The 18,857-nt window shown below is 35.5% G+C and overlaps 2 protein-coding genes across 3 annotated transcripts in view; one reads left to right on the forward strand and one right to left on the reverse strand.

The window, feature by feature from the left end:
• The window catches only part of LOC106875942 (gem-associated protein 5), a 134,597-nt gene that overhangs the window by 64,517 nt on the left and 51,223 nt on the right, over positions 1 to 18,857 (reverse strand). The window contains exons 1-11 of one of the 2 annotated variants that reach the window (XM_052972568.2): positions 10,826 to 11,349; positions 9,277 to 9,461; positions 7,566 to 7,729; positions 6,689 to 6,914; positions 5,522 to 5,678; positions 4,064 to 4,160; positions 3,406 to 3,518; positions 3,100 to 3,185; positions 2,298 to 2,374; positions 1,141 to 1,271; positions 326 to 408 (exon numbers count right to left, since the gene is read on the reverse strand). In XM_052972568.2, the coding sequence (XP_052828528.2) occupies positions 326 to 408; positions 1,141 to 1,271; positions 2,298 to 2,374; positions 3,100 to 3,185; positions 3,406 to 3,518; positions 4,064 to 4,160; positions 5,522 to 5,678; positions 6,689 to 6,914; positions 7,566 to 7,729; positions 9,277 to 9,461; positions 10,826 to 11,239 (1,733 nt within the window). In that variant the 5' untranslated portion in view covers positions 11,240 to 11,349. Of the gene's footprint in view, positions 1 to 325; positions 409 to 1,140; positions 1,272 to 2,297; positions 2,375 to 3,099; positions 3,186 to 3,405; positions 3,519 to 4,063; positions 4,161 to 5,521; positions 5,679 to 6,688; positions 6,915 to 7,565; positions 7,730 to 9,276; positions 9,462 to 10,825; positions 11,350 to 18,857 lie in introns of those variants that run through there. The other variant, XM_089361465.1, reaches the window with a different exon arrangement.
• Positions 11,341 to 17,514, forward strand: LOC106876561 (uncharacterized). The gene is made up of 3 exons (XM_014925195.3): positions 11,341 to 11,535; positions 14,697 to 14,825; positions 15,624 to 17,514. Exons 1-3 carry the CDS (start codon positions 11,478 to 11,480, stop codon positions 15,818 to 15,820), a joined length of 384 nt encoding a protein of 127 aa, XP_014780681.1. The 5' UTR covers positions 11,341 to 11,477; the 3' UTR covers positions 15,821 to 17,514.

The raw sequence follows: 18,857 nt of genomic DNA on the forward strand, positions 1-18,857 counted from the left end.
GACAGATGAAATACCCAATGGCATTTTGCCCAACGTGTTAATGATTCTGCCAGCTTGCTACCTTAATAATAATAATAATTATATGGGTTTCAAATTTTGGCACAAGTCCTGCAATTTGGGAAGAGGAAATAAGTCGATTACATCGACCCCACTGCTCAACTGGTACTTATTTTATCGACCCCCACAAGGGTAAAAGGCAAAGTCAACCTCAGCAGAATTTGAACTCAGAATGTAAAGACAGATGAAATGCTGCTAAGAATGTTGTCTGGAGTGGTAATGATTCTGCCAGTTTTCTGCAGTAATAATAACAATAATATTATCTTACCCATCAATGTTACCAATAGCAACTAATGAGAAATCAGGGCTCCATCTAATCTCAGTGCGATTCGGGAAGGTTCCAGAGTCATTCTGAAGAAAAAGAAATAATATTTAATATTAGATATTTTCACAAGAATTCTTTATAACATATTCAACCATGTGATAAGGAAACATAATAATAATAATAACCCTTTGTGTTATAAGTACAAGGCCTGTACTTTGGTGGCATGGTGGGATTGTCAATTATATCAATCCCAATGCATAACTGGTATTTACTTTATTGACTCTGAAAGGAATAGCTGACCATAGCAGAATCTCCAAGTTTCTTGAGATTCAACGAGATGTCACCAAATCTCAAGATAATATCCCTGTTAATTTAATTAGCATCAAGAAGCTCTTGAATACTAGGCACTGGCTCTCATGGTTTTAGATCTCAACTGGTTGGATGTGTTATCATGTATGTTTTGTCTTGGTATGAAAGATGGGCTACAGCAAATATTTTGGTCCATACTACAGATTTGCTTGACCTTAACCAGTTGAGCATGGCTCTTAGTGGCTGATGACATGTGCCTCTCTGATTGTGAGCAGAAGCAGAGGGGGAGCATCATAACTAACAAAATTGTTTACTGCTTGGACAGGGATGTGTACGTAAAATACAGTAATGTTACGAGTGAGGGTATGGTAGAGTAGTTTCCCTTGATTTTTTTTTTTTTTACCCTTCATCCACGTATTTTATAACTGAACATGTCACCTTGCAAGTGAGAGGTGGAACCATCAGACGAGAGAGAGAGAGAGAGAGAGAGAGAGAGACCGAGAACTTACTTTTCCATTGGTGTGCTGAATTATATGGTTAACGTTAGTGGCAGGTTCTGAAGAATTAATATAATGCTGAAGAATTGTATTTTCACCTTGGCTATACAGATTATATAAAGATCGGTTGGTATTGGTTGATCCTGAAGTAAAAAAAAACCCCAGAAAATTTCAAGTTGTCACCTACTCCAGGTACACTTAGCAATGCAATTTATTATTATTATTATTATTATTATTATTATTAAAATTATTTCTTTAACTGTTACTAAATTATTTAATTATTTACATAATAAACATGTAATTATTAATATTAAATGACAGAAAGGCAAGGAGCTGGCACAAACGCAAGCATGTCTGACAAAAAGCTTGGTGGAATTTTGGCTGTCTTTATGTTCTGAGTTCAACTTTGCATTTCATCATTTTGGGGTCAATAAAATAAGGACAAGTTGAGCCATGGGGTTGATGTAATCAACTTACATACTCCTCCAAAATTGGTGGCCTTGTGCACAGATTCTTCTGGAGTTGGTAAAATTCAACTACCAGTCAAATACTGGGAGCTGGGGGGGGGGATGTTTTAATTAAATCAACAATTCCTTCTGCAAAATCTCTTTGTGCTCATAATTGTTTGCAAGGAAGACTGGAAATGAAAGACCCCCCCCCCACCACCACCACTTGTATAATGATGTTTGTTTACATCTACCATGTGATGTGAAAACAAAGAGACACAAAACACTCACTTGTGTGCATAAACACACACACACACACATATGCATGTGTTAATTTGATGCTGAAGAAAAATGGAAGTCTTTGACATTTTGAGTCTACACCTTTCTACAGGAAGAAAGAGAGAAGACAGACAGAGAGAGGGTGAAAAAAAAGAACAGAGAGAGCAAAACAACATGTTTGGATTAATGGTTGCACAGGCTTCTTTCAGTTTCCATCTATCAAATCTACACACAAGGCTTTGGCCAGCCCAGAGCTATAAAAGACAACTGCCCAGGGTGCCACACAGTGGGACTGAACAGAAAACCACATGGCTGGGCAATGAGCGTCTAAACCACACACCCATGCCTATACCTCAATATCAATAAATATCAATAATCAATAAATATAAAAACTTTATGAAAAAAATAATAAAATGGATACTGAAAGAGAAAATATTGTCCTACCAGCTTTGTATGTTGGCTTTCCCCAGTCAAGACAGTACACAGTTTTGGAATGGTAGCTTGGACATATTGAAGGAGGCCTAAAAAAAATTAAATTAATAACATAAAAAAGGAAAGTATATAATACAAACCCACACTGTTAGGTCATACATCTGTACTTGAAATACAGTTTTGCAAGAGGTTTACTCATTGTAAGATGGGTAACTTTGGAATACATCATCATCATCTCCAAGGTTAACTTTGCTCTCATCCATTTGGAGTTGATTAAAACAAAGTATCAGTCAACTACTTGGGTCGATTTAATCAACTTTCCCCCTCCCCTTAGAATTGCTCGCCTTGTGTGAAAATTAAAATTATAGAGATACTGTATAAATAAAATGTAAAATCTCAAGTCTATTCAGAAGACATGAGCTGGTAGAAATAGCAGTCAAATCTCCACTGGATCACACCCTCCTGTCTTAAAAAAGAAAGGAAGAAACCGAATAATGCCGTTGTTAATCCATAGTAATAAAAAAAACAAAAAAAACCCCCAGGAATATGCTATTTGAGGCATTACTTCACAGTTGGATGCCTTTACTTTCAGTTACTGTCACCCATTTCTAAGCAAGGTAATATTTCCCTACAGCCCAATATGTTTTTGATAAAATTGAGTACTAGGGTCAATGCAATCGACCAACTCCCTCACCCCAAATGTCAGGCCTTGCCCCTGTAGTAGAAATGATTATTATTATCATTATTAAGGTATCATTAACATTGGAATGGTTTCCGGTAAAAATATTTTATTTCGTTGGTAAATGTTACTAACTTGTGAGAATTGACTTCAACAGTAGCCACTCGACCATCATCGGTGCCATAAGCAAGGAGACCTTCATATGTGGGGTGCCATCGGACCTTGAAATAAAAGACAAGATAGATTAGAAACAAGAGAGATTAAAGGCGGGAAGTAGATTACTTTCAATATCTACTGGTTATTGAGAGGGGATGGAAGAGGGAGAAAGAGAGAAAGAAAGGAGAGGGAGAAAGGGGGAGAAAGAAAGAGGAGAGAAAGGAAAAAGAAAGAAAAAGAGGAAGAAAGAGAGGGAGTTGAAAAGAGAGAGAGAAAAGAACATACCACAGTCACTTTGGATTTAATTTTCTGCCAAATTTGTACAAGAAATCGATTAGAATCTTTGGTACGGTTCCAAATTCTGATGGTGTTATCACCAATGCCAAGTGCAATTCGTCCTGAAAGAAATGAGAAAATCATATTTATTTTTTTAATCTTCCTCTTCCCTGTTGGTGGTATTTTGTAATTTCCATACAGTAAAACTCCATGTAAACCATGCAACTTTTATTCCCCAAAATCAAGATTAAAATTAGGGGTGGATATAATACATAAAAATAATAACACCAACCACTGTATAAGGTGTACTGGATGCTTTTTACGTGGCACTGACAGAGGTGCTTTTATGTGGCACCACTTTGGGTGCCTTTTTATGTTGAAGAAAAGTAGGGTGATAAAGAGGGAGCGATTCATGTAAAAACAAAATAATGGGTTCATTAGGTTAAGTCTTATTGGTGAAATACAGTTGCTTTGAATTTGCTTCAGAAAGGGGTCTATGTTTGTGATGGTTAGTCGGGGGTGGGGGCACTAGGAATGTGGCTTGGGTGTCAAGGGGTGAGGGCAGCCCGAAAAAGTTTGGGAACCACTGCTTCAGATTTGTGAAATTTCAGTAACAATTACATATCAGAAAAAAAAAACCCCTAAAAAGACTCTGAAAAACACTTACCAGGGTCCAAGGGAACAGCATGCACATCATACACAAACCCTCCAAATGTAGATACAATGTGAATGCTTTTACATTTGTCAACATCCCAAAAAATCATCTGAAAGAAAGAAAAAGAATGTTCATTAAAAGTGAAAGACCAGAATTATGAAGTCCGAGAAATTATTTCAAAATATGGTCACTTCCATACTCACATCAAAAACACAAACAAGTATTTTAACTGTCATCCAATTCACAGTATCAGTTCTTGGCCATTTATTTCATGAATGAATCCTAGAATATAACTGGTATTCATCTTTTATTTGTTTCAGTCGTCAGAATGTGGCCATGCTAGGGCACCACCTTGAAGAACTTTTAATTGAACGAATTGACCCCAGTCCTTATTATTTTTTGTAAAGCCTGATACTTATTCTATTGGACTCCTTTGCCGAACTGCTAAGTTGTGGGGACATAAATACACTAACACCGGTTGTCAAGCAGTGGTGGATGACAAATACACACACACACACACATATATATATGGGATTCTTTCAGTTTCTGTTTACCAAATCCATTCACAAGGCTTTGGTCAACCCAAGGCTATAATAGAAGACACTTGTTTAAGGTGCCATACAGTGGGACTGAACCTGGAACCATGTGGTTGGGAAGCAAGTTTCTTACCAGATAGCCACACCACTGCCTATTTATCTTGATAATCCAACAAAAACAATAACTGTTTCTAAATTTAGACACAAGCCTGTTGTAACGAGAGTACGACACCCTCTGACGAGAATAGATGGGACCACTACATTTAAATAGTAGTGGCCTGACATAATCGGAAGTCCATATTTTGTTACTACTGTAGTTTATCATCATCATCATCGTTTAACATCCGCTTTCCATGCTGGCATAGGTTGGATGGTTTGACTGAGGACTGGCAAGTCAGATAGCTGCACCAGGCTCCAATATAATCTGGCATAGTTTCTACAGCTGAATGCCCTTCCTAATGCCAACCAATCTGAGAGTGAAGTGGGTGTTTTTTATGTGCCACCGGCACGAGGGCCAGTCAGGCGACTCTTTATGTATCATCCACTCTATTAACCACACTACAATAATGGAGGCATAAGGATATAACAAAGGCCAACAATGTTTTATCAATTCTCCTCTATTTCAATACACAAATTTATAGATTTCATCACATTGGTCTATTATGTTAACCATTATGATACTAACCTAACTGAGACATAAGTATAAAAAAATATAATTTATGTTAAAAAGAGTAATGTCCTATGGTTGAAGGTATATTCGTTAAGTGTAGGAACTGGAGTAGTTTGAAACCCGTTGTGGGAAGCAAGTGAAGTTTACTCTGACAAATATTATACAAAAATGAGATTTGGTATATTTGTAAAAATTAACACTTCCTTCTCCAAGCTTAGAATAATATTGTAGAAAGATAGTGTATAATAATGAAGATGGACTCACATTTCTGTCTTGTGAATTGGTCAGCAAAATGTTGTGGTCAAGTCCAAGTGAAGCAATATTGAAAACAATACGATTATGAGAGCAGTTTGATGCGGCACTGAAAATAACAAACTTCTTTTTCCCAGGATAACTAAGATCCCACTTGAGCATTACGCCTCTGGAACGAAAAATATAAAAATATAGTGATTAATGGATATGAACATTGTACTTTGGGAGGATCATTAGGCCAATAATAAAAAAAAACACACTGATTCTATTTCACTTCTTTTATTATTATTAGTCAACTCATTAATACTTAACCAATTAACTAACTGACTGTTTGATAAATCATCCGAGAAGCAATTAAAATATGTTTCAACACACAACTTCACATTAATAATCTTGCAAACCAAACACAAAAATGGATATGAATGTAATTGGACAGAAATGAGCTGAGCAGATGGGTTAGCTGGATATGCAATGATTGAGCAAAACTGAGTTGAGGAAGGCTCTTTAATATCAAAGGGTATTGTTGATATGAACTGACTGGTAGACTTTATTTTGGTGGGGTTTTTTATGTAAAGAGGGGCAGGCTTTGAATAGCCTGAGGCTATAGAAGACACCTGTCAAAGGTGCCACACAGTGGGAATGAACCTGGAACCATGGCTGGGAAGCAAACTTTTTACCAAACAGTCACACAAGACAAGGACACACACAGTGTGGGTGTATACACATATATACAACAAACTTTCTCAGGTTTCAGCCATCATATCTACCCACAAAGCCTCAACCAGCCCAGAACTACAGTAGAAGGTACCTGCCCAAGGTGTCACTGAGTGGGACTGAACCCAAAACCATGCAACTGGGAAGCAAACTTCTTAACCACTCAGCCATTAAAATTTACAGCAAGATCTTTTGTCTATTGCTCTACAAGGGACAGGAATAGATGATTAGGATTAATTAAAATGTAGTGCTGGTGCCACACCCATACCAGGGTCATGAAATGGCACCCGGTGCACTCTGCAAAATGATTGGCATTAGGAAGGATACCCAGCCATACAAACCATGCCAAAACACAAGACTAGAGCCTGGTGCAGTCTTCTGGCTAGCCAGCTCTTGCCCAGACAACCAAACGGATGTTAAATGATGATGATGATGCAACAGTAAGAAAGTCAAAATCCTACTCACGAATATACAGAGGAGACTAAATTGTGAGGATGCTTTCGTGGCCAGTGTAGAGCTACCCACAGCCGCACAGTTTCTGAAGACTTTTCTCGTTTCGTACCAACATTATTTGGTAGGGACATTGAAGTTAAACAATAGTCTTTCTTAGTACTCCAAATACAGATTTTCTGGTCTTTACTGCCAGAAGCAAATAAGTAGCCAGTCTCTGTGGTTGGGCAACTCTCAGTATCTGAAAAAGAAAAAAAAAAACCAAATATATACATATATATATATATGATTTCAAAATGTAACCACATGTGAATCGTTGGCGATTTTCTTCCTCCATCTTCCCTTCTATTGGACTTTCTTCTGTTTCTGAAGAAGAGCGTCTGCTCGAAACGTTAAGCCATCTTTCTTTCCTTCCCTGAACGTCTGCTAATACTTTACATGTGCCACATCCTTGCATTGTTGTTTTTTTGTGTTTGTAGTTCCTTTGGAGATTTACTATATACATACATACATACATATATATATATATATATATATATATATATACATGCACACACACACTCATGCTAGGGCTGGATTAAGACCCATAGAGGCCCCAAGCACTCAAAAGATTTTAGTGCTTCCATATATATATGATTCAAAATGTAAACAATAATAAACCAGAAAATTAATTTTTATTCTTAAAAACTAACAGAAAAATGGGAAATAATGTTTATTTTTTTATGCTTCTACTTTCTATTCTTTTACTTGTTTTAGTCATTTGACTGTGGTCATGCTGGAGTACCATCTTTAGTCAAACAAATCAACTAGGCCACACGCCTTCACTCTATGATCAACCAAACCAAACCAAAAATCCTACAATGAGAATAAGTAAAAAGAAATAAAATCTCACTTGTGTCTGTTTCCGCTTCGTTGGGTTTCTGAGCACAAAACTGTTCCCCAGGCTGGGGACACCACACCAAAGATGTTATATCATCATGATGGCCTGGAAATTTCTTTACAACTGTTAACGACGTGGTAGATACATTCATTAAAATAATGTTTCCAGATTTATAGCTGAAAATAACAGAAATACATAAATATTTTATGATGTTTTACTAAATCAACACAAGACATTATATTATATTTATTATCATTATTTTTGCTTCGATTATTTTTCTCCTCTTCTGGCATGAGCTAGATAATTCCTAAAGCAATGTTCCACAGTTGGATGTTCTCCCTAGTACCGACTCTTAGTTGTTTTACAAGGTGTTATTCCACATCTCTGAACATTGTAGTGTTGCCGGATGTTTTGTTTGTGGGTTTACTGACATGGTATCAATGTGAAGACACATGATTATAAAGACACACATGATGACTGTCAATTTGTTAAACTTTTACTGTCAGATTCTCTTGTTTCTGGGGGCTTTTTTTCAGTGATCATAGGACATACCATCTCTCATAAAGCCAGCAGTGACTTGCACTTCTTGTTGCAGATGTGGCATTCATATTTATATTGCAGTGGAATATTCACCCTGTACAGCACCTCCATTGCATACATGTTGTACCTTATGAGTTCAGATCAACTGGAATTTTTTTACCACAGAGATTGCGTATCAGCTGAGCTGCTAGGAATTGGTTGTCTTCAACCTGAGGCCTTGCAGTGTATGCAACTTGTGAGGCAAACTCATTTGCAATCATCATACTCAAAACAATATATATACATATATATAATACCTTGCTGGAAACAGGTGAAGGTTGGCATCCAGCCATAGAAAAATCTGCCTCATGCAAGCGTGTAAAAATGGATGTTAAATAAGATGAGGATATATACAAAGAAGATGGAAAGGAAAGAGCTGGAACACCCATAGGAATAGATCTGCTCAGTCATGGCTGAGGCTAAACAACAATCAATCTTTCCTCTTTGCTGAGTTGAAATCCTTCTACGGCTCACTCCACTGATAGACTGGATATGAAAATCCTCACTTGTACGATGGTGACGCTTATTTATGGCCATCATGAGATGTCTAGACAAAGATATACACATACAGCTGCGTGGTAAGAAGTTTGCTTCCCAATCACATGGTTCTGGGTTCAATCCCACTGAGTGGCACTTTGGGCATGTGTATTCTACTATAGCCTCAGGCTGGCCATAGTCTTGTAAGAGGATTTGGTAGACAGAAAGTGAAAGAAGCTTATTGCATGTGTGTGTGATTGTGTCTGTCCCCTACCACTGCTTGACAACTGGTGTTGGTGTGTTTACATCCTCATAACTTAGCGATTTAGCAAGAGAACAATAGAATAAGTGGTAGGCTTAAAAATAAAAGTAAATGCTGGAATTGATTCATTCGATTAAAATTTTTCAAAGTGGTGCCCCAGCATGGGCACAGTCTAATGACCAAAACAAGTAAGAGATAAAAGATCTATATAACCCACACCAGTATGTAACATGGATATCTGATCAAATCCACTCACAAGGGCAAGTGTCTTCTTTAGTAGAAGACACTTGCCCAAGGTGCCATGCGGTAGGACTGAACCTGAAGCCACATGGTTGGGAAGCTTCTTAACCTATAGATCAAAATAAAATTTCTAAAAATGAGAAACAAAAAGGAAAGTTCACTCACCCAACAGCCAATAGATCCAAATTGTGAGGAGAAAAAGTCATACAAGAGACTTGACATTTCTCAGGATGATGTAACTTTAAAGAACAGTTTGTATCAAATTTAAATAAAGCAATAAAGCCCCTTTCATCACCAGTGATGACAAAATCGGGTTCAGACAGCGACCATGCTGTAGCAGTGACTTTTGACTGAAAGTAGAAATAGACAAATTTATAAATGGATTGCCATGCATGAGTTTTCAGTTGTTTGATCAAATGGGTAAACAAATTCATTGAATTAGCATGTAAGTGGCTGAGTATTCCACAGACATGGATACCCTTAATGCAATTCTCAGGTGGAATTAGTATGAGACAGTATGACAAAGCCAGGCCTTTTAATTTCAGGTATACTCTGATGGATTTCTTAATAGGAGCAGGGGTGGCTGTGCAGGTGAGAAAACTGCATTGCAACTACGTGATCTCGGGATCAATTCTGCTGTGCAGAACCTTGGGCAAGTGTCTTCTACTGCAGCCCCAAACTGACTAATGCCTTGTCAGTGAATTTGGTAGACAGAAACTATGGAAAACTTTACCATGTATATATGAACATACACACAAGCATATATATATATACACACACACATGCATATATATATATATATATATACACACACACACACACATGTGCATGCATATATATATATTCTTTTCTTTTACTTGTTTCAGTCATTTGACTGCAGCCATGCTGCAGCACCACCATTAGCCAAACAAATCGGCCCCAGGACTTATTCTTTGTAAGCCTAGTACTTATTCTATCAGTCTCTTTTGCCGAACTGCTAAGTTACAGGGATGTAAACATACTAGCATCGGTTGTCAAGCGATGGAATTTCTAGCCGAAAGTTGTACTAACAGTTCCATCAATTGCATAAATCAAATAGAATGCCTATAATGTTTTGAGATTAATTTAAGAAACATCGTTTTTATTATTTATGTTAAGCGTCTAGTATTGATTTATTTAAATGATCAATTGTCTTTATTACATGAGTCATGCGGGTTCAAATAAAGATCGAAATAACAGGACAACCACATGGGTTATGCGTTTTACGAAGCTGGCACCAAATTTGCGAAACGTCCTCTAGAGTATGGTGAAATTAAGTTAAAAAATATTGTAGTGGCGAAAAGAATTTTCGGTATAACTTTCCAAGTTGTTTTTGTCATAGTCAGAACTTCACACATGAGTTATATTAAAAAGAATGTTGTGGAGGTAAAGCATACGTACTCCACCCGTTTTCGGCGTAACAAAAACCCTAACCCTAAACACCGGGTGTATGTATTATTTACTTTCGCCAGAATGTTTGCGTTATTTTGAGAAGAATAAACTATGGGAACATACTGATGAACTAACGCAAACAGTCCGTGCATCTCTTTTAATAAACACCTTGTTTATTCATGAAAACATGCTAGAGTTCTGGTTTGGCTGTGACAAGAAAAACTAGAAAGAACACGGAAGATGTAATGCTGTTAAAATACATTTTAATCATAATTTTTAATTGCTAGAATAATAAAATACATACTTTATGCTTATCATGATATTGTATTTCTTTCTGACTGAATACGTCCCACAGGTGGACGGTTCCGTCATCACAGCATGCAACAGCGAGGACCAAATCGTCGTCTTTGGCTATTCTGTGCCGCGGTCCTAAAGCTGTAACGTGCACTTTTTCGGCATGAGACAGAGAAGCGAGTAAATTGTAACTTATTAATTCATTACTCGTCGACGTAACGTCCGAATCCACCGCCAATTCTGCCGCTGTGGTCAGTTTATTTACTTTAAAAACGTTGAGGAAGTTGCGAGAGGCACACACAAACACACCAATTTCATTCCCGTCGCAACCATAAGACGTATACCAAGTTGGAGAAGGTGGTAAAAGACTTTCAAGCACTTTGCACGGCTGGTCAGCATACACTGCGTCTTTTCCATCAGCCATAGTATTCTTTTAAAACCTCACTGGAACGGTAACTAGATATCAACAAGTTCTTTTTAGTCACCCTACTTGTGCGTAGTTTCACTTCTGTCACGCCGTAAATACGAAATAGCGCGCGCATATCACGTGTCTAGGCGGTATCAACGACAAAACGTCCCTCCTGAATGTCGTGTCTCGTCCAACTTCGGAAGTCTGACAAGAGATACTAAAACAAAACAAAACGGAATTAATAATAAAAAAGATGGGCTTTTATACTTTCCTTGGCCCTCTGTTCTTATTAATAGTTCTCGTAAATAAATGTAAGTACGATCTGTTAATTATTATAATTTGTGTGCTGGTGGGAGGTTCTCTGTTTGGTGTACGTAAACAGAAATGATACCTTAATTTTCAAATTAATCATTTGACCCGATTGACAACTAACATTAATTAAAACCAAGATAATTATCATTTTATGGTGTATATATATATATATATATGAACATGAAACAGCACACCTTAGTATTTTTGTAAACACTCTGGCGATTCCATTTAATCTTCTAAATCTTAATGAGTCATTGAGGGATCCTGTGATTTCTATGACTAATTAAACAATGAAACACCAAACTCAAGGATTTATTTTAGACATTCTAATATGTTGTTTATATATGATCCCTTGTGTTTTATACTGGAGATCTTTGTTTACGTACATATTTGACAACTTTTGTCCTCCTTTTTTAAATATTAAAAAAAAAAAATCTACACCTATTGCTACCTGCAATTGGCATTTCCGTTTCTCTTGTTTTGATTACCTGAATATGACAATGTGTAATGACCACACTTTTGTTGGGGTGGGGTGTTAGCGATGTGGTACGTATTACTTTTCCAGCATACTCTTTGACTTAATGGGGGTATTTAACTTGTTACTCTGTGATTCACCTGTAACTGTTTGCAGATAACGAGAAACTACCGTTTGATCCTCTATCTGACCGCTGACCAGGTAGAAATAGCTGCCAAATCTTAAGTAAAAAATACATTCCGTACCAATTCCCAAAAATACGGGATGGTCATGGTGGGGATGTCTTTGATCAAAAGACTGGACGTTCGAGACACACCTGGGGTAAACAATTACAAGTTATTTATTATTATAATTAAAATATGTGGGTGTTGTTTCGTTTGATACTGTCCTAATTGTTGACTAAATAGTCGTAGAATTAGATAATAATAATAATAATAATAATAATAATAACGAAATTATTGTGTATGGTGCTCAGGTGCACTACAGCTCATCAAAGGTGCGTGTACAGTAAATAGAATTATGTACAAAAGTCAGGTAAGTGAACAGTGTATGAGACATGATATACGTGTGCATGCGTATGGAGGTGGGGGGTATTTCGGGAAATTATAGTAGGGTTTCACACTTAATAAAGTTTACGCCCTTAGTTCAAATTCAGGATTATAGTCATTGCATTTTACTTGCTACTTATTAGAATGGACATTTATCAAACAAGGCAGAACCTGTTTTGAAGCAAATTGTGGTGTATGTAAACTGCAGTTTCTGTATTGAACATGGCGGGGTTAATCTCTAGTTTAACACCCGATCACAAAAACGAGAAAAAAAAATAGGTAATAAGTGTGAAACAATGTGTAGTGAACGAATATGAAAAAGAAAAAAAAAGGTTAAAATGCGCGCTGACGAACGGTGGAGTGGGGGAGCGGACTCGGAAAATACTCGATGTGAATTTTCCGAGTCCTCTCCCCATCCCACCCCGTTCGTCGGCGTAATTTTTTTATTTTTTTATATTCGTTTACTACACATTATTTTACACCTATTTCACTATTTTCTTTCATTTTTGTGCCCGGGTAGGGGTGGAGCGTGATAAGCAGCGTAGGAGTGGCTGTGGTAAGCAGCTTGCTTACGAACCACATGGTTCCGGGTTCAGTCCCACTGCGTGGCACCTTGGGCAAGTGTCTTCTACTATAGCCTCGGGCCGACCAGGTTATAGGATGATAGACAAAGTTGGCCTTGTAAGAATTTGAACAGAGGACTTGAAGGGTCATAACTAAATACATTCTTTGCTCGCGTTCACCCAGGAGGTAGTTTCGCCTTTCAATCTTCCAGAATTGATAAAATAAGGTACTAGTAGGGAAGTCCTCGTACCCTTATAATCAACTCCTCCACCCACCTTAGTTGTATCTCTTTTAGACATCAAGGTTATCGGGTTTTTATTTGTATTTGTATAAATCGTTTGTATGTTTCTTTACAACAGTTTGATGAGGTCAATTCAGTGTAGAGACACTGCAGCCCAATTAATACAAAAGACGATTACAAATCAAGCTTATTTACGTTCTGTTAGCTAGTAAAGTACTGCTGTTTAGATCTAGTTTTCAAAATCTAGTCACGTAATCCTCTTTTTCATGCTAAGTAGGATAAATGTAAATGCTTATTTCAAATATTGGCATGAGGCCAGTAATTTCAGAGGAGGAGATAAGTCGATTACATCAACCCCAGTGATCTACTGGTACTTATTTTATTGACCCCAAAAGGATGAAAAGCAAAGTTAATAGCTCCAGAATTTGAACTCAGAATGTAAAGTTGGACGAAATGCTGCTAAGCATTTTTCCTGTCATGTTAATAATTATGCCAGCTCACTAACTTATGGTTACAAATTTTGGCACAAGGCCAGTAGTTTTGGAGCAGGGAGTTCCCAGTGTTCAACTGGTCCTTATTTATCAACCCTGAAAAGATGAAAGGCAAAGCTGACCGTGACAGAATTTGAACTCAGAACGTAAAGATGGATGAAATACTGCTAAGCACTTTGCCCATCGTGCTAATGATTCTACCAGTTGACGAGCTTGGGATAGATGTAAATATGATAAAAATTGTTTTTTTTGCTGGCACAAGATCTGAAATACTTTTATTTTGGAATGGCAGCACTGAATTAACCATTAAGCAAAAATAAGTACATGTTTAGGGTATCAAGGGAAGCAGGGCACCACAGAAATGGTGTATGGTCTACAGTACAAAAGAAATCACTTTCAGTTTGCTAAAATAATACTCTAAGTGGTTTATATGATCTGAAATATTATTTCGAAGTCTTCATGGTATCATAGTGAGGATCTGATCAAAGATTTTGTAGTTAAATAAAGTAGGAGAAAACTTTTCAAATATAAATAAAGTGGAAGTATACAAAAATAAACATTATTTCCCATCTCATGATTAGTTCTGTTTCATTTTGAAAAATAGAAATATATTGTATGGTTTATTATTGATTATCTTTTGAATTACATATATATGGGAACAGCAAACTCTTTTCAGTGCTTAGAAACTCTATGGGTCTTAATCTGGCCTTGCAGAATAGGGACACTGTGTTTAATTTTTCTTTTGTGCAAGCTGTCGAGTTTATCCTGAACATGCTGTGCAATGTTGACAGAAACAAATATATTCTAGAATACACTATAACATCTTTCTTCTATTTTGCAGCAAGCGCCATCAAGTGTTATTCCTGTTCTTCATTCGACGACCTAAATTGTGGAGATGCATTTGACTTCAAGTATGTGAAGGCTTATGCTTGCGCAGGATCTTGTAAAAAGACAAGAGGATTAACCAAAAGTAATTATACAAAAATCATTTATCTAAAAACTCTCCTTTCATTTCTGTTTCTTAACCCTTTTGCATTCAGATAACTCAACTGTAATACTTATCCATTCACATTTTGAATTGTGCATTTTATCAAAGATAAGAGATTTCAGTGATGTGAAGGTTTATTTTTACAATGACATCATAGGGTAGGTCAGATAAAGCCGATTTGAATATAAAACAAGTAGAATATTTGAGCCAGATATGGCTGTTTTAAATGCTAAAAAGTTAATCTTACCAAATTAATAATGAATAAAAAGAAAATTCTAAATCAGTTACCTTCTAAAAACATAACTTTAATTAACTAACTCACAATCTGTATAATTTTTTTTAAGTGGGGTCTTTTGTATATTTTAAACACCTGAGACTGCCCCTGGTTCAATCAAATTTTCTATTTTAAAATGATCTACATTAAAATCTTCCATCAGTATTTCATATTAATTTATGTTCCCTAAACCTGCTTAAAACAAGAACCTATTTTACTAAATTTTTTATCATTTTCAAAACTAATTTAAACAAAAGCAGAGTATTTCAGCACAAAAATGGAACTGAAAGTGTTAAATGTAACTAAAACTGTTGAAAATCATTCAATTACTTGTTTCATTTTTTTAATCTGATATTCTGAGATGAGAAATTATTAGCATTACAATTACTCTATTCTCTCTGTCCCATACCTGACTCCCTCTCTCTCTGCTCTCCACCTCTCACTTGAGTCCCTTTCTCTTTCTGTCTGTCTGTCTCTCTCTCTACTTCTCATTTTTCTCATTACAGACAATGATGCAGAAATAAACAGAATGTGTTCCTCGCTAGAAAAGGATTCTTGCTACTCTTCACCTTACAACGACATTGATGTTACGGCTTGTGTCTGCAACACAGATTACTGCAATTCAGCACCACTAAAACACGTCTCTAGTATCACTTTAAACTTTTGTCTGGCTACTCTTACATATCTTCTAATACATCCATGAAATCAGATTTTGCATTCCATTCATTTGATTTCATATCATTTAATTCATATCACATCATGTCATAATAAGCACTTTCTTCATATCAACTTTGCCTTTCATCCTTTCAGGGTCGATTAAATAAGTACCAGTTATACACTGGGGTCAATGTAATCAACATAATCCTTTCCCCCAAATTTGAGGCCTTGTGTTTCCAGTAGAAAGGATTATTCTAATGGTTGTTGCAACATCCTTTAAGCTTTAATCTTTACACCCTGATAAGTTTCAGTCATTGAATTACCACCTTCTTAATGCAAATCCTTCAAGTTTTGTTTGAATTAATGTCCCAAAGATACTATCAATAAACCTGGCTCAACCAGTAATGCTTCTTGATTTATGAATGGCTTAGAAAATTATTTTAAATATAAGGTTAAGAGCTCAAAATTTGATACAACTTTTGCTTAGGGTTCATTACTCCTCTGTTCTTCACTTTGGTTTTCTGTCAAAAATAAGGAAATGAGACTCGAATGTAAAAAAAAATTATGTAAAGCAGTTTTAAAAAAAAAAAAAAGGTAAAAAAATGAGGTGAGGTATTTGTTAGGTGGTTGTGTCCAGTTTGTAGGACACAATTCTTAGAGACTGCTTGCTTCATTCTGTTCAGCTTAGCTCAGCTACCACTCTGACTTCAAAACTGAATAGTTATAAGTAACAGGAGCAGACATCCAGCTATAAAAAAAACTGATGCTTGTATGGAAAATAGCAGGAAAAAATAACAAAATAACAAAAACAACTAACTCTGCGTTACCTGTTTATTAAGGGAAGTAACTTTTGACAGCATACACACTATGTCAACGATATTAATGTTTTTGATTTTCCAAAGCAGAGTGAATGATGGGAAAGAGAATGACAGGGAAAAAATATCTTGCAGTATCTGGTTACAATCTGAGAAATAAATGAACACCACAACATCATTTTCCATTCTTCTTATAAGAAAGAAAAGAAAGCAAGCAATGATCATCCAACTTGTTAGAAGTACCAACTGTACATCACTCAAATTAGGCCATACCATTCTATACATATACACTCACATACATACATGTATGTATGTAAAAGACACTTTGGATGACATTATGTCTGAATATCATAATGATGTTGAAGGTCATGGTTTGAAATGCTTTGACCATAGGCCAGTTTGATAAGCCCGATCTCAGGTTAATTGTAATGGTGTATATAATGTTGGTTAGAGTCTTCAACTCTAAAGTAACTGTTTCAACAATTCCAGTACAAAAATTTGAAGACCCATATAACCCCCATGCTTCAGAACCAAATATTAAAAAAAATTTGTTTGCCAGTACCACAAAAATGCTACAATCTGAACTTGAAGTGCCATGGTACCATGACACTATGCTCCAGCTGTGTCTGCGTTCATGCAACTGGAGTTATTAGACCAATGATATATATATATTCTCTGTCCTATAGAACCAAAATATCTATTCTGAAATTAATAACTAATATTATGTTATAAATGCATTTAAATCAATGTTTCTGATTGTTATGAAATACAGAAATAGTTTCATTTGATTTGGATTCATTATAAAAACGAAATAGAGCTGTTTGATCAAGGAAAACATGGGATCTAATGCATTTTAGGGTCTAATTTGCTTATTTAAATGACTTTTATAATAATTTAACTCTTGAATAAAATTTTGGTCAAATCATAGTGGTGTGTGTGTGTGTGTGTGTATATATATATATATATATATATATAGTTTTAGGGAAAAGAACCAAGTTTCATGAACTTATCAATGAAAATCCACTATCACATATATTTATATATATTTTAATCTGTAAAGCTCAATTTAATTTTGATTTTTTTATAAATTGATTTTAATTGAGTTTTTACTTGTAATTTTGGATTTTGTCCCTATTATATATATATATATATATATATTTATATATATATATATATATATATATATATATATACAAACATTTATTGTCCTAAACATATTTTTAAAACCTTAATACTAACTAATTTTGGTGTGGAACACACCATACGATTTACAAAAGCCACAAGACCTATCACGTATATTGTACAGACAACCCTGCCACTCAAATTTTAATGTATTAAAATGAAACTATTTTAAAGTATTTTTTTCTTTTTAATATTCAACAACGAAAGTGATATAACTCATTATTTTGAAAATAGCGATTAGCATTTGCTACATAAAAAATATTTTTTTCAAAATGTTATCACAAAATGCCTTATCTGGTGAAATCCCAGAATTTTTTCACGGGATCCACTTTGAGAATCTGTGCCTTGGAAACGTTTCTTTGCCTAACGCGATTGAAATGTAAGGGAGATAATTCTTCACGATCAACTACCAGTTGTAGTAGACCAAGATGATTTCAGGAAATTAATTGAAATTGTCAAACGAGATAATTGCTTTAGATTTTAATTTTGTATCGTTAAATAAGTTTTTAAAACAAGTCTTCATGAAGGCACAGCAGCAAAAGAAGGATACCAACCTAAATATCTTAACTTCATTTCATTCCTTCTCGTAGAGATCAATTTGGTCTTTCATACCTGCATACACACATTCACTAAACTGTACACAAATTGAAAAATTTGCCTTGAACTTTCAGCTATATATCAATTTTGTGTAGAGATATTATTTATTATACATACACTTTCATATTAACATAATGATTTTTAATGAATTTATTATTATGATAATGTTATATTTTGTCTATCTATTGATCTTTATTATGTAGCTAACTTTTCCATTGAATAAACTTTTCCATTAGATAAACTATGCTTTTTTTGTTTTTGTTTTTTTGTTAATAACTCATCTATGTGCGTGTGTGTGTGTGTGTGTATTTGATGACATAGAAGATGCACAGATATATCATATGCATCTCAATTTCAGCAGCACATATTGAGCGGGGAAAAACAGTTTTAAATGCATTAAAAGATGTAATGTTTAAAGCAAGTTTGCATATAGAATCCTGAATATTCCCCACCTGCCAACCATTAAAAACAAAAATATTTTGAGACATT

Source organism: Octopus bimaculoides, chromosome 13 (genome assembly GCF_046866305.1).
Source record: "Octopus bimaculoides isolate indiv1 chromosome 13, ASM4686630v1, whole genome shotgun sequence".
In the NCBI taxonomy this organism is placed as follows: domain Eukaryota; kingdom Metazoa; phylum Mollusca; class Cephalopoda; order Octopoda; family Octopodidae; genus Octopus; species Octopus bimaculoides.